The sequence below is a fragment of the Leucopleurus acutus genome (assembly GCF_964270905.1).
Source record: "Leucopleurus acutus genome assembly, chromosome: 19".
NCBI classification, from domain to species: Eukaryota; Metazoa; Chordata; class Mammalia; order Artiodactyla; family Delphinidae; genus Leucopleurus; species Leucopleurus acutus.
The window spans coordinates 53,075,312-53,091,805 of NC_139161.1; the positions used below are offsets into that span (position 1 = coordinate 53,075,312).

Below are 16,494 nucleotides of genomic sequence, written 5' to 3' on the forward strand. Positions count from 1 at the left end.
AATTTCCTTTTTTCATTTTATAATATGTCACGAACGTCTTTCCATGGGATTAAATGTTCTTCTTTAAATAACTTGAAATTTCTATGAAGAGCTAGCAATACTACCAATTAACATTTCTACATCCCCTTACCGTGTGCCTGGTTTTATGTACATTCACATATAAATTTATACGACAGTACACCCATGTAGATGATCTAAGTGCAATATTTATGTACACATATTATAAGCTATAATATTCTTATGTGTTAACTCATTTGATGCTCACAACCCTGTGAGATAGAGATTGTTGTCCCCCTTTTACAAATGAGGAAACCAAGGCACAGAAAGATGCAAAACTTGTCAAGGTCACACTGGCTCCAAAGCCTGTGCTCCTTGACTGCTGTGTTGCCTTTCAGTACGCCATTGGGATTTCACAGTCCACAGGGTTAAACATTAAAAAAAAAAGAAACGTTTCTCTCCTTCCACCTCACTTTCTAATCTATGTTATTTTGCCTTGTTTTAAGTACCTTGTAAGTCACCTGAAATCCCCCTCTGCCACAAGGCAAGGCATAGATAAATAGTGTAGAGAGTGGTACATGGCACAAGAAGGCAAAGTTAAAATGTTACCCCAGGGGAGGGGATGAGTCCAGGCTGTCCTGCAATGGAGTGGATTTCTTTCTTTGGACTGCGGTGAACTCCCATCCCTGGAAGTTCACCACAGCCCAAGGGTGCTGTGAACTAGGGTGGCTGTCTCAGGGAGGCTGGGGAAGGCCGTGGTCCAAAGAGACTGAGCTGGGCCAGGCTAGCCCTGAGGCCCCTTTTTAGATTCCCAGAGTTTATGAGAATACCAGTAAGACAAAATGAGGCACTCAATGGAGTGAATGCAGCAAGTCAGCTGTTGGGCCGGAACCAGGACCCTGGGCTTTCAAGCCAGGTCTATTACTAGCTCACTCATCTAAAAGTAACAACCGCAATTCAGTTCCAAACTCTCAGCCCCGTGTATTCTTTTCCCAAAGTGCTTTGGCTGCTGCTGCAAGATGGTCAAAGGATGCTATTACTGTCCTCCCCCCTTTCGTTAAGGTGGCAGAGAAGGAGGCAAGGAGAAGCTGGGTGGCCCCGAGGATGCCCCATGAGACTCGAATTGGGTGGGATTATCCATTTGACAAATGTGAGGAGAGGAAGAAGCCAAGTTTCTATGCCTGGATTTGATGTTTACTAGCTGGCAGATCTTAGGCAAGTTTCTTCACCTCCTGAGACCTCAGTTTCCTCATCTGCAAAATGAAGCTTAATACCTACTCTGCAAAGCTGTTGTGGGCTCCCACAAGACAGTATGGGCCACAGCACCCTTCAACACTGAGCCAGCAAGTACCTACAGGGCTGCCTCTGGATCTGGGGAGGGCTAGGCTGCCCCCAGCCTGAGCCTGACAGAGCCGTCTGGGAGGGGCGTTGGCTAGTGCCCAGGTGCCGTCCCGCTTTTTTCCCTCTTCACCCTCCAGCCCACCACAGCTCCCCGGGCAGGAAAAGGGCAGCTTTCCCGACAGATAGGCCCACCGCACGGTGACAACTGTGGGGAGGGGGGCGGGGGAGCAGCTCTTTCTCTCCGGACCCCAGGGGCTTCGGGCGGGAGGGGTGAGCCAGCGGAGGCTCCATCTTCCTCGGCTCTTCCTTACGATCCTGGGCTGTCTGCCCACGGGGCACGGCCCTGTGCGCGGTGCCACCGGGGCCATCAGGCCGGGTTAGAGGAAGGCCCGACCCCGGCGCAGCAAAGAAAACAAACACAGATGTGTTTGCCTGGGACCAAGAGGGAGTAAATCGCCCCCTCCCCCCGGCCTGCGCGCTCCCCCGGGCGTGGGGCCGGCGGAAACCTGCGGGGCTCTCCGCGCAGCGCGGGGCCGGGGCGACGCGGACAGACCGCGGCCGGCCCCTCCTCCCTCCGCGGGGTGCGCGCCGGGCCCAGCCCCCTCTCCGGGGTTTCCCCGGGCGCTCTCCTTGCTTTCCCTTTGTCTCTGCTTCTCCTTCTCGGGCGCCCCGGTTCCCACCGGCTCGTGTCCTCGGCCTCTCCGGGTCCCGGGCCGCTTCCCTTTAACTTTCTTCTTTCCCGGGGTTAAAACTTTGCTAGCGAGCGGGCGGCTGCTCGCCGACGTTATTGGCCGGCGCCCCGCCCGGCGGCCCCGCCCCCCGCCCCCGCGCTCCCCTCCGCCCCCCACTCCTTGCGCGAGTGGCGGCGGCGGCGGCGGCGGCGGCGGAGCCTTCGGGGGCGTGCGTGCGTGTGTGAGTGCGCGCCAGCCAGCGGGAGTGTGTGTGCGCCCCGGGCGCGGGCTGGGCGGCACTCGCACCGCGGCGGGAGCGCCGGGAGCCGGGCGGCCGCGTCGTCACTCGGGCGGGAGAGGCGGCGGCGGCGGCCGGGCCGGGGCTGGGGCAGCGGCGGCCGCGCCGGGCATGGAGCTGGCAAGCCCGCGCTGAGGCAGGGCGCTCCTGCTAGCAGCCAGCGAGAGGCTCTCCGCCGTCCGGCGCGCAGGCTCCCCGGCCGGGGCCGGGCAAACTTTTCTTTCTCTTTTGCCCTCTCCTGAGGTAAAGTCCCGAACGCGGACTCGCCGGCGGGGGTGCGATATGGGACTGCTGAGCGGGACCCCGGGCTGCGGGAGGAGGGGGCTCGGGCCGTGCGGGCTCGGGGGGGCCCACGAGCTGTCCTGCGTCCGAGTTTGGGGTGCTGGCAGGCCGGCCGCGGACGGGCGGACGGGCGCGGGCCGGACCCTCGGGCGGCGTGGAGGCGGCGGCGGGGAAGCCGAGCGATGGCCCGCGGCCCCGGCTCGCCGCCGGCCGGGAAAGAGAGGCGCGGGTGGTGCGGGCTTGGGGCCCCCGGATTCGCCTGCCCTCCCGGGACGCGGGGGAGCGAGGCGGGAGTTCGTTCGGCCGCGGGCTTGGTGCGGGGGAAGCCGGGCACTCGCCCGCGCCCCCGCTCGCCGCCCCGCCGCGGGGTGGAGGGCGCGGGGCGGCCTGGCTGAGCGCGGCTCCTCTCTCTCCGCAGGCGCCTTCTGCGGCGGGCGGACCGACTCCTCGGCGCGGCGGGGCCGGGGCAGGCTGGACGCAGCATGATGCGCGCAGTGTGGGAGGCGCTGGCGGCGCTGGCGGCGGTGGCGTGCCTGGTGGGCGCGGTGCGCGGCGGGCCCGGGCTCAGCATGTTCGCCGGCCAGGCGGCGCAGCCCGACCCCTGCTCGGACGAGAACGGCCACCCGCGCCGCTGCATCCCGGACTTTGTCAACGCGGCCTTCGGCAAGGACGTGCGCGTGTCCAGCACCTGCGGCCGGCCCGCCGGGCGCTACTGCGTGGTGAGCGAGCGCGGCGAGGAGCGGCTGCGCTCCTGCCACCTCTGCAACGCGTCAGACCCCAAGAAGGCGCACCCGCCCGCCTTCCTCACGGATCTGAACAACCCGCACAACCTGACGTGCTGGCAGTCCGAGAACTACCTGCAGTTCCCGCACAACGTCACGCTCACGCTGTCGCTCGGCAAGAAGTTCGAGGTGACCTATGTGAGCCTGCAGTTCTGCTCGCCACGGCCCGAGTCCATGGCCATCTACAAGTCCATGGACTACGGGCGCACGTGGGTGCCCTTCCAGTTCTACTCCACTCAGTGCCGCAAGATGTACAACCGGCCGCACCGTGCGCCCATCACCAAGCAGAACGAGCAGGAGGCCGTGTGCACTGACTCGCACACCGACATGCGCCCGCTCTCGGGCGGCCTCATCGCCTTCAGCACGCTGGACGGGCGGCCCTCGGCGCACGACTTCGACAACTCGCCCGTGCTGCAAGACTGGGTAACGGCCACCGACATCCGCGTGGCCTTCAGCCGCCTGCACACGTTCGGCGACGAGAACGAGGACGACTCAGAGCTGGCGCGCGACTCGTACTTCTACGCCGTGTCCGACCTGCAGGTGGGCGGCCGCTGCAAGTGCAATGGCCACGCGGCCCGCTGCGTGCGCGACCGCGACGACAGCTTGGTGTGCGACTGCAGGCACAACACGGCCGGGCCGGAGTGCGACCGTTGCAAGCCCTTTCACTACGACCGGCCCTGGCAGCGCGCCACAGCCCGTGAGGCCAACGAGTGCGTGGGTGAGTGGGGCACCGCGGGGACGTGGGCGGCGGGCGGGGACCCGGGCGGCTGCTCCCGGACCTCGAGACCGAAGGTTCCCGAGGATCGCCCGCTTCGTTGATGTGGTGGGGATGGTGGGAGGCGCGTACGTGGAAATCCTGCACCGCGGAGCGCAGAGAGCTGGTCCGCTCGCGCTCGTGGCGCCGGCTGTGGACGCTCGGATTTGCGTTCACTGCGCTGTGCGAAGCCAAGATGCGGGGAGGGGGCTTTGCAGAAAATTTGCCGACAGGTCCCCCTAACCCCAGATCCAAAGGCACACACTCTGTGCCTTCCCCTCAGTTTGGCGGGACCCTGGCGTCCACCTCCGCCCCACCCCCCCTCCCCCAGGGCTGCAGCTGCGCGCGCTGTTGGGGAACCCGGCCCGGTTCCCGGGAAGTTCCAGCTCCACGACCACAAATCCCTTGGGAGATGGCAAAGGGATTTGCAGTTTGGGGCCAATTCGGTACACGGCGACTATCACTCCTGCGTCCTCCATTTGTCTTTTATGGTTTGAAAATAGATATATATTTTTCTTTTGGACAGCCTGTTTGTGTTAGCAAAAGAATGATGTGATTTAAATTAATTACTATCTACAGATTACAAAAGAGAGTTCACTAATTATTTTAAACTAATTCAATCCCGCTCCAAAAAAGAAGTATACCAGATTTTTTTGTTGTTGTTAGCGTCAGGGTTCGGTGAAATTAAACAGTTCCGAATTAACTAAGGGCCCAGATTCTCGATATCATGGCGTTTCGGTTCCTGAAAGAGAAATCTGGCAAAACCGGCACTGGTGGATACTGTTGGGTTGGAAATGAGGCTTTAAAAAAAAAAAAAAAAGGATCCGTTCTGTTTCTGAATCATACGACTTTGCTGCTGTAGAAACTCTGCGGCATCAGTTTCTCCCCAGGAGGACAAAAAAAAAAAAAAAAAAAAAGGAGGGGAAAGGTAGTAAGACCATACTCTGCTTTTCCAGTATGAGATGTAAGTGCCCAAATCTCATGTTTTATTTTAATGAAAATCATCAACGTCAATCGTCAATATAGTTTGGTCAGTACGCCCTTGGGTGTTCATCTTTCGTGGAATATAGATGTTTCCTCCCCCTCCCCCCAGCCCCACACAGCCGGTGTGAGTCTCTTCAATTGCTTCGGCCTCTGAGGCACATTACAGAGTTTGCTGGTCCCCACAAACACACGTTTTGAGGTCTGGTTCTGATTAATTGTGTCATGTTGTTGTCGAATAGTTTGTGCCTCATGACTGTGGATGTAGACTTTTGGAATGGAAAACATGTTTTGGAGAAGCCCGGTCGGCGCTGAGGCCCAGGCAGGCGTCCTGGTCTGAAGAGGGCTGTTCTCCTGTTGCGTGGCGGGGCCTCCATCTTTGCACTCCAAGTGTACGCTTTTGCAGACCTAATTGTCCTTCCCCCTCCTTTAAGGGACGGAACTGGTTGCCTGTTGGAAGAGACTTTTCAGGATTCGGTGGCGAGATAGTGGTTACACCCCGGCTTAGTCGTCTTGGAGAATTAAAACTCCTTTGATCCGCTCCATTCCTTCAGAACTGTTGGTTTTTCCCATTTATTCTTTCTCTTCTCCCCTTTCCTCTTTTCTTTTCTTCCTTTTGTGCGTAAAAACCTTTTATTGCGATTTAAAAGGCCTCCCAGGGTTTTGCTATCAGTTTTAGTATGTATGTGCATATGAAAGATAACTTCTCATTGTCACCAGCAGGGTCTGATTGGAAAAAACACAAGTGAATACATCGAGGCAGATAAACTGGCTCTGACGGTAGCATTTTACTGGCTTGAAGATTCCTCTTAGCAGGGGTGGTATTGTTCAGATACCACCCACCCCCACCTCTCCCTGTCAGTTTATGTAACCCGCAATTGTTATGACAATGGCCGTGTACTTGAAATAATTTCTATAGTCGAGGATTTTGTCTTTTGACCAAAGCACTAACTCTGTGCACAAATTGGATTGACCGGGTTTTTTTTTTTTTTTTAAACCAAATTGAGCAATCAACATATTAACTAACGTAATTAGTAAGCCTTTTTGTTCAAAAAGTTTAATTAGGCCTAATAAGTACATAATCTACATGACAAATGATCGGCTAGCAATATTTTCTGGTTTTTACCGAAGTTATTTTAATTCTCAGTAGTTAAAGTATCTTTAAATCTTGCCAATTATTCAGTCATCTCATAAAAGCCAAGCCAATTCAACGATGTTAAAGTTATTTATAGTTTCCCTTTTGAATAGATGTTCTGATACCTGGTAGATACAGCCTCGGGAATGTCAGGTTGACTTCCCATAAAGTCTTAATTGAAGTCTTAGTGATTTTTCCATCATTCCGCAAAAGAGAAAGCCAGCAAAGACAATTTAGAAGTGATTTACAATTAAAGGTCGAGCTTTTTATGAAAAGGCCCTGAAGTGGAGATATGTGAATGAATTAGTATTTGACAGGTGTTCTGAGACACTACAGGGCACTGTGCTAGGAAAGAGCATTAATGAATCCTTCAAACACTGACTTTTGTACTCTCAGCGGCTCAGATTTTTTCCCCCAACATAATCCCATCTTGTGAATTTCACACTGTTGACATATTAAGTCAAGCTACCCAGATTATTTACAACTAAGGCAAAGTCTATTTTTAATTCTCAAAATGAGTTTTGATTAAAATTGAAGCATTATCGCGGTCTTTGCCTTTCTAAAATAAAAAGACATGACATAATAAAGTGGCATCGTTCCCTAGGTTAACCCTCTCATCCCCGCTCCCTCCCCCAGTCCTAAAACTTGGAAAAAAATCGATATTATTATTTGACTAAATGGTTCTACACAGGGCTGAGGTGCTTTCGGTTTACTAAGAAATGCATATATCCTATCGGTTTTCTTTGGTCCAACTTTCTTTTTCGGGTTGTTTCAAGGTTCAGTTCTCTATGGAATAAACATGAACTTTTGTGAGGTCCAATTTTATTTTAAATGCAATTTTGGACTTCTTCCGGAGAAGAAAAAACCCAAAACAATATGAAAGAGAAGACTACGTATAACGTTACGGCCTCGACAGCTCTCCGTGGAATAACTAAATACTTTCTTCCGCCCATATGTATCAGCAGCGTTCACATGCTCTTACACACATGTGCATTTATATTCATTGTGTAAAGAAGCATCCGTGCATGGTGGTGGGGGGTGTACGTTCAAGAGAAAATGCATGAACAGTTTTAAACCACCTGGGTTGCTAGGCCCTTTTACCCCTCTTCCTTTTTTTAAAAAAAGAGCATCTGAAGACCATATTGTGTTTCATAAATTATTGACATCAGTTTTAATCAGTGTCCCCCTGACGTCGGAGCTGTGTTAGTATTTAGTGCCTGACGAAGCATGCTGTTTAATCTTACTGTGGGGATGTCAGCATGAACCCCTGCCTGGTTTGTGACAGGGTGAGCTTATGAAAACTCGTTTTGCGACTCACTCTATGGCTTGGCGTTGCCCAGCTGAAACCCAAAACCCACACAAAAGACGTCTCTGCAAGATGAGCACCGTGCTGGGATGGCCTCCTATGGTCATGGGTACCTGCAACATAATGCTCGTAATTGTTTAAACATGGCTTTGGGAAGGGGTTCCTCAGGCTGTAAATGGCCCTGGTGCTTGGGCCTACCATCATCTTCCCCGGCAGGAGAGGGAGGTTATATGGGAGGCGTTGCCCTGAGAAATCTAATGCCCCGATAAAGACTCTTGCAAAATCAGAAGGCTAAAGTGATTTGCTGCCCAGTCTGGTACATAGGGATAGATAAGTGAATGCTTTTAGAGTCCTCGTAATTATTGGCATAATAATTACATAATGTAATCATAATGTTAATTATGATTAACCCTCAATAATCATAATGTTAATTATGATTAACCCTTGAGGGCTTATTTTTTGCCAAACACTCAGATTAATTTAGTCATTTAATCACTGTGACTATGCTAATAATAGGCCCTATCATTGTCCTTATTTTACAGAGGAGGAAACCATAACCGAGAGATATTAAATGGTTTACCCAAAGCCACATAGCTAGTAGGTGGTGGAGCTAAGACTCCAGTCAGATGCTTTATGCTTGGTTTTATTGCATCCTCTGTGCTGCCTCCCCGTAGAACGGATGGATGGATAAATGCACGGCAGTTACATGTACAGGCCGACCTCAGAGATATTGCGGGTTCAGTTCCAGACCGCGGCAATAAGGCAAGTCACACGAATTTCTCGGTTTCCCAGTGCCTGTGAAAGCTGTTCACGCCATAGTGTAGTCTATCAAGTGTGCAATAGCATTATGTCTAAAAGGATGTACGTACCTTAATTAAAAAACACCTCATTGCTAACAAATGCTAACCATCATCTGAGCCTTCTGAGAGTCATAGTAGTAACATCAGAGATCACCGATGACAGACCACCATAGCACATACAATAATAATGAAAAAGTTTGAAATATTGCAAAGAATGACCAAAATGTGACACAGAGGTATGAAGTGAGCAAATGCTGTTGCAAAAACAGCGCCAACAGACCTGCTCGAGGCTGGGTTGCCTCACACCTTCAAGTTGTAAGAAACACAGTAGCTGCGAAGTTCAGTAAAGCAAAGTGCGGTAAAGTGAGGTCTGCCGGTAGAGGAGAATTCGAGGAGATTAGTCAGAACAGCCTGTTACCTAGCAAGCTTGTTACCTCTAGCTAGAATTGGAGGTGTGTTGTATTGCATGACGTTGTGTCATATGATATCATATATCATACTCATATTTATTATGTTCATACATATTTAGATATGAAATTGTATATAAGAAGTCGTCCTTGATTGTAGCCATCAGGCCTAGTGGGAGCTGGGAGTTGTTTGTTTTTTTTTTTGCGGTACGCGGGCCTCTCACTGTTGTGGCCTCTCCCGTTGCGGAGCACAGGCTCCGGACGCGCAGGCTCAGCGGCCATGGCTCACGGGCCCAGCCGCTCCGCGGCATGTGGGATCCTCCCGGACTGGGGCAGAAACCCGTGTCCCCTGCATCGGCAGGCAGACTCTCAACCACTGCGCCACCAGGGAAGCCCGGAGCTGGGAGTTTTTAGGAATGTAAGTGAAGAGGGTTTAAGCACCTTTGTGTGGGTTCTCAGCGTGCACAGGTGTTGCTTATGGCCAAGTCTTTCTTTTTTTCTTTTCTTTTCTTTTTTTTACTTTTTAGCTGCACCCTTCTTTTCTTTTCTTTTCTTTTTTTTACTTTTTGGCCGTGCCGAGCAGCATGTGGGATCTTAGTTCCGGACCAGGGATCGAACCTGCACTGGAAGCGCGGAGTCTAAACTACTGGACCTCCAGGGAAGTCCTGGCCAAGTCTTTCTTGATTTCAGGGCCCATGATCCCTCTCAAAGGTGGTGGAAGAGAGCTCGGAATCAGAAAATCCTTTCTAAGAAGCCCGTCTCCTTTGTCCCTAGTGTTCAGTATCCCGTTGTTTCTCTGGAACACACTGAAAAAGGTCTAGGAAGTGGCTAGGGAGTGTTGTTGTTAAAGAGGGGGGTTTAGTGGCGTATCCTGGTTGCCGGCGTGGTGCTGGTCGGTGCCGGGCATGTGTGTCAGCGGCACAAGACTGTCATTTATCGCTGTTGGCCCCGTGGCGGCTGGAGTAAGGGTCTCTGCTGGGGTCCTCATTAGCACCTGGTGGGCCCGGAGGCTGCTCCCCGCTCTACCCAGAGAAGCCAGACAGAGTCGTGTCAAGGTGCACCTCCTGGGGTGCGTCTGTGCCTTTTCAAGGCTTTGCCAAGGTCTCCTTTGGCCCTGCCCAGACTTCTCCCTGACTTCCTTCTCCTGTAGAAAAATGAGATCCTCGGAAAAGTATTTGAGACTTTATGGCCAGAGTAAACATTGGAAAGGCAGTGGGTTGAAATTCAGATGTTCCCTGGAAGGAATCCCCTCATTTTCTGCTCACAGCTGGTATCGATATTTCCTTCTTGAGATGAGTTGTGCTTTTCATTAAGTAAATTTTTTGTCTTGGGATTAAACCAACATTGTATTCTTAATAGACTTTTATGTTTACACTTCAAAAGTCCACTGGGTTGTTATTCGTGTTATCTTGATGGCTTCCACAGCGTTTGCTATGCACACTGGCCTCACCAAAATAAATGGCTCTCTAGGGAACTGGATTATAAAACGGTCTTATCTGTCGATGCTCTAGTACGGGTATTTTGTGAGCCAGTATTTTTTTTTTCTCTTCCTTTCAGAAGTGATAATCATACCTTGGGTTTCTGCAGTGCCTTTCATTAGAGGAAGACTGGAGGTCTCGGAGAGCTTTTGAAATGCTCCGGTTTTAAGCCTAATACTTGCAGAGTGGCCTACAGCATTTTGCCTGTCATCTGGAAAGACACACATCAGCCCTTGTGGTCTCCGAAGCCTCGGAAGATGTGGCATTGGTTTGGGCGGCCCAGGAGTTAGAATGCCTGTCCGGGGGGTGTTGGGTTGCATCCTGAAGGCAGACCACAAACCCCTACTAAGTGCCAGGCATCGTACTAGGTGCTTTACATGTGCTTTATGTCAGTGAATCAGATTTCCACGAAGGAAGCCTTTCGAAACCCGATGTCGCTGCCACCAAAGGGCAGTTTTTACACAAACAAAACTGAATGTAGACGGGGTACGTCTTGGCTCATTCAGTGGCGCTGTTGCATACGCAGAGAGCAAGGGGTATCAGTGGCACTTGTTTCAAGGGCTGATCACATAAAAGCTGTGTCCTATTGTAACCATCTCCGAGGGATGGTTCCGAACGGTGCCTGAAATCATTGAGCTGCCTGCGACAGTCCTTGGACACAGGGCTACCTGCCTCCACGCTGTCTGCTGTCTTGAGGTTTGATGTGTACAGCATGTGGGGAGTTCAGGATCGCATTTCTGTAGTCTTATTTCAAAAATGTAGCTCTCTTATAGACTCGGAATTAGATTTTCATTTGCCTTTGGAACATTATATAATTTATGTGAATTTCCCCTAAGTCAGAAGGCAGAGAGACCCATTCCACTTGTCAGTTCCTTGCCTGTGGAGATAATACTTCCTTCCCATCCCCAGCTCCTGGGAGGCCTTGGCTGGGTGTGTGTTCAGCCCTGACTATATTATTTTGTGCCAGTTCTGCTCTCTGACAGAGAGAAGGGACTGTGGTCATGGGATGGATGAGAAGTGAAATGCCTCTTGTCCGAGCCTTTTCCAACATTTAAGCGCCTGCCCCGAGCCTCCTTTGCGATGGATGTTTCTATCTGCTGCATCCACTGGCACTCAGAGAACAAGGGAAGATGTCCTCAAGGAGACAGGTGTACCAGTCGTTCAGAAGTAGTGCCAAGGAATGGAGAAGTGTGCTCTGCCTTTGCCTCTGGCGGGGTCATTCCTGGAGATCCTGAGTCTTCTGCCATCAGGGTCATTGTATTAGCTAGAGGTAAGGTCATAATCACGTTGCAGTGCATTTGTGCGTATAAAGACGATCCAGAAGAAAGATTTCCTTGTAGGTATGGCGGGCTTTTAGGGTATTTGAAGGGGTGAGTGGTTTTTCAGAGGTCAAAGTAAATTTGTTGGGTGAGAACCTTGAAAGGTAGAAAGTAACACTGAGAGGAACAGAAAGGTCACTATACCAACTGATAATCAATGAATCCTCCCAACCCAGCCTAGAAGGAGGCTCTAGAAGGCTGTCTCTGGGGGGGAATCAGGACTAGCCCATGTAAGATGTACGAGGTATCAGCCTTCTGTGCAGGTGGTCCAGTTTTAGTTGAGGGCCCATTCATGCCCCTTCCTGGCTGGTGCTATGGCTAGATTTTCTAAATTTTCCCCGGTCCTTTACTGCCTCCAGATAAGAGAGATTTTTGGTTGTCATGTCCAATTTTTCACACATTCCAGAGGCTCCACACCAAAGTTAGACCATCTGTAGGACCGCAGGCACCTTTAAAGGGGCTGGGTTTGAATAAATGAGTGTTAGGTAACAAGGAAATAAGGTAGATTCTCTTTTAGTTTCCTGAGCACCAATATGTTGCATTACGTCCCATATTTGATGGAACATCCCAAAGGGATGGACACTTCCCACTGCCTGATTATGGTTGTTGCGGCTTCTGATTTCATCTGTTCCTGCTTGGAGTGGCTGTGGTGAGTACTTGGCAAACGTATCACCCCTTTCCAATTCTGAATCCAGGGCAGACATCACTAATCAATCACAGCACTCTTTTCTCCTAAGTCCAGAAATGGTCTTAGGGTATTAGACTCCTTTTCAATATAATACCCTAGGCAGCCGTTACTCCTTAGAGTTAGACTAGGAGATAAAAACTAAGACAGTTTTGGTCCCGGGAGACCTTCCCCTGCTCCCCCAGCCTGCAGGCAGAGAAGTACACTGTAAGTGGACGTTTCTGGAGCAATCAGTGGTCAGGTGACTCTGTTGGGTCTGGGGATGTAAAGCAGTGGGAAGCGATGCCCTCCCCGCAGGTGGGATGCAGCCTCATCGGGCCTGAGGCTCTTCCCACCCTAGAAGTCGGGCCCTGGACCCCACACCAGGTCTGCGTGGCATCGGGAGACAGAACTCTACACAGGCAAGGGCTCTGCTTACATTTGGGCTGACACAGAAAGTGCTGAACGATAACAGCGCCAGTCCCGGCATGAAAAAGGAAACACATTGTGTTTACAGATACGGAGCTTGGCCTCCGAAACGAGAAAGTACCTTTGGATCGGGTGCCCCAGGGCAGGGCTGTTGGACGGCGGCCCCCCTGCTTTGAGTCCTGCGGCCAACACGTTTCCTCTCTCCGCAGCCAGACCTCAGAGGTGGGCAGGTCGATCGAAGCCAACTCTTTCTTCCCAGACCCAGCCCTGTCTCACTCCACAGCTCAGAGCTGGGGAGAATTCATTGTGAGAAAGTGCTCGACCTGCCCAGCTACCACGAGGAAGGAAATTGCTTCTCACTCCAATCCACAGAAACCCATGGGGCTTAAACCAGGAGTGGGGGCAGATCTGCCATCATTGCTACCCAGACATGCCAGGGGAGAATGGGACTGGACATCCTCTGTATTTCTCACCCCAGTTTGTTGTTGGAACCGAGGTGAGGGAGCTGTTTCTTGTTTTATCTGATTTGATTTGTTTTTTGTATTTTGGCCACGCCGTGTGGCACGCGGGATGGTTCCCCAACCAGGGATCAAACCTGGGCCTCCGCAGTGGAAGTGCCGAATCCTAAGCACTAGGCCGCCAGGGAATTCCCTGTTTCTTGTTTTAAATCGAAGGTGTCTGCAGAAGAATGTGACCCACGTTGAAGTGGAAAGCAAGCTCTGTCTGATTTTCCTGCTGCATAGAAATGGTTCAGTTCTAAAATCAAGATCAGAGAGCGCAGCGTTCTACTTAATAATATATGAAATACCAAGATGTGTGTATTAGGCGCTATGGTTGAGAGAACCCACCTCCAGCTTCAGACTGCTTGGGTTGAAGTCCTGGCTCCACCCTGGCAGTGTGACCTTGGGCGTGTTATTGAAGTTCTCAGTGCTTTCAATGCCTTCTGTGCCCTGGGGGGCTCCACTGAAGACCACGCTGGTATATGGGGTACAGTGCCGAGTGAGAGGGGCCCTTGCATTGTGCAATTGCATTGTGCAAGGAGGGGGCTCAGAAGAGGGGCATAAGAAGGAGACCCCTGAGGCAGGGTGCTCCTTCTAGACTAGGGGCTTTCTTTTTTCTTTTTACTTTAAAAAAATTTTTTTTAATTGAAGCATAGTTGCTATACAATATTATATAAGTTACAGGTGTACGTATAGTGAGTCACAATTTTAAAGGTTATAGTCCATTTGTAGTTATTATAAAATATTGGCTATGTTCCCCATGTCGTACAAGATATCCTTGTAGCTTATTTTATAACTAATAATATGTACCTCTTAATCCCTCACCTCTAAATTGCCCCTCCCCTTCCCTCTCCCCACTGGTAACCACTAGTTTGTTCTCTATATCTGTGAGTCTGCTTTGTTTTGTTTCGTTATATTCACTAGTTGGTTGTATTTTTGTAGATTCCACATATAAGGGATCTCATACAGTATTTGTCTTTCTCTGTCTGGCTTATTTCACTTAGCATAATGCCCTCCAAGTCCATCCATGTTGCTGCAAATGGCAAAATTTCATTCTTCTCTATGGCTTGAGTAATCCATTGTATGTATACATATATTTATTCATCTATCTGGTGATGGACACTTAGGTTGCTTCCATACCTTGGCAATTGTAAATAATGCTGCTATGAGCATTGGGGTGCATGTATCTTTTCAAATCAGTGTTTTTGGTTTTTTTGGATATATACCCGGGAGTGGCGTTCCTGGGTTATAGGGTAGTTCTACTTTTAGTTTTTTGAGAAACCTCTATACTGTGTTCTACAGTGACTGCACCAATTTACATTCCCACCAACAGTGTGCAAGGGTTCCCTTTTCTCCACATCCTCGCCGACACTTGTTATTTGTGTTCTTTTTGATGATAACCATTCTGGCAGGTGTGAGGCGATAGCTCATTGTGGTTCTGATTTGCATCTCCCCGATGATTAGCGCCGTTGAGCATCTTTTCACGTACCTGTTGGCCACCTGCATTTCCTCTTTGGAAGAATTAGACTTGGGGCTTTTTATCAGCACCCTCACGACTGCCATGCTCTGTTCGAAACATTCTGCAACTATTACCTTGTTTAGTCCTCATAACAGCCTTATGAGGTGGGTTCTGTTATGAGTATAATTAAGTCAGTTTCTTCACTGATGTATAACATAATGTACAGAAAAGCACACGAATGCTTAGTGCACAGCTCAGAACTTTTCATGATGTAGACACACCTGCATAGCCAGCACCCCAGATGCTGCCGAGGGCCCCTCCAGTCACCACGCCCCTTACCCACCATGCGTTGGATTGACTGTTTTTGAACTTCACGTAAATGGAATCATATTCTGGCGGCTTAGGCTCAAGTAGTACGTTTGTGGTATTTATCCATGGGTGGTAGTAGTTTTATTCGTTTTCATTGCTATGCTGTAGTGTTCCGTGATACCCATGGATAAATTTATTTATTTGTTCCATTGACGGTGGACGTTTGGGTTGTTTCCACATTTTAGCTGTTAAAAATAGTGCTGCCGTGGCTGTACTTACCCACGTCTTTTGATGCCTATTTGAATGCATTTCTGCTGGGGATGTGTCTACAAGTGGAATCTCGTGCCCTTAGGGTAGGTATCCTTTCAGCTCTAGTACATTGTGTTTATCCGTTGGTCACACGTTTTGTAGAAAGCGGTCGTACACGTTTACATTTATGCACCATTTTACAGGTGAAGAAATGGGGCACACACAGGGTACGTGCCTCGCCCAGGGTCTCACAGCCGGCAGTGGTGGAGTTGGGGTTAGAATCTAGGCAGTGTGGTTCTGGCGTCTTGTTTTCCCCCACTGTGCCTGACTGCCTCTCTCTTTCACCTGTATGTACCCTGTCAAGGAAAATCGTTAATACTGGGGGCAAAGGTGACTTTGGGCCAGTCCCTTCACTTGTCTGGGCCTTGGTTTTCTCTTCTGTAAAATGAGGGGTTGGGCCACAAAGACCATCTTGAGCTCTCACATTTCTGTGCCCCAGTGGACGCACCTCCTTCCTGAGGACTTTTCCCAGCTACGTGACCGACCCCTTCCATTCCCATCTCCACCAGAGGCAGCTCTGCAGTGTGAGCGATGTTATTTCCCACCACCTCCATTCCATTGGGGTGCCCTCAGGAGACCGCGCAGGCTCTGATTGGAGGACTCACTTGGGCCTGCCCTTCAGGACCTCCTGGAATTTCCAGGAAGGGGGAGGGGGAGACATGGGACCTTTGTTCCATCTTTGCCCTCTGGCATGTCAGCCACCCAGCCTTCTCTCTTCAGTCACGCGTGTTCAGCTGAATGAACGTTCACAAAATCAACTCGTGTAACTAGCGCCACCATCAAGACATAAGATATTTCCAGAAGGCCTCGTCATGCCTTTCACGCCACCACCGCATTGTGTAGCCACCATCTTGACTGCTAACACCATAGATTTCGTTTTGCCTGTTCTCGGACGTCACATCCGTGAAATCAGACTGTGTGTTTTCTTCAATACCTGGCTTCTTTTGCTCAGCAGTATTTCCTCATAAGTAGTCATAATCATAACTTAGCCTCTGGTCCTTTTTAGTTTGATGGGTGAGCGCAGTTTCTTGGAGGTACTGATCCTTCTGCTTGTTCAGTCTGCGCACCTTTGCTCATGGTGAATGACTTTCCTCATGTGTTTGGCACTGACGGTGAGCTTTTCTTTATCTGGGATTTTGTGGAATTCCCACGGGTCTTAGTTCTGGAAATGTCCCTTCTGAGTGATTTTGCATTTGATTTTGCCAGACATCCTGGAGGTATCATTGGCTTGGGACCGCTTTTTCCATTAATTAATTATCTTAGAAATTCCTCT

At 50.5% G+C, this 16,494-nt stretch overlaps 1 protein-coding gene across 1 annotated transcript in view; it reads left to right on the forward strand.

The window, feature by feature from the left end:
- Positions 1 to 3,056: 3,056 nt before the first annotated feature.
- The window catches only part of NTN1 (netrin 1), a gene marked incomplete at its 3' end in the record, with an annotated part of 181,521 nt that continues 168,083 nt past the window's right edge, over positions 3,057 to 16,494 (forward strand). The window contains exon 1 of the mRNA XM_082861805.1: positions 3,057 to 4,089. Coding sequence (XP_082717931.1) covers positions 3,072 to 4,089 — 1,018 coding nt within the window. The 5' untranslated portion in view covers positions 3,057 to 3,071. The remainder of the gene's footprint in view (positions 4,090 to 16,494) is intronic.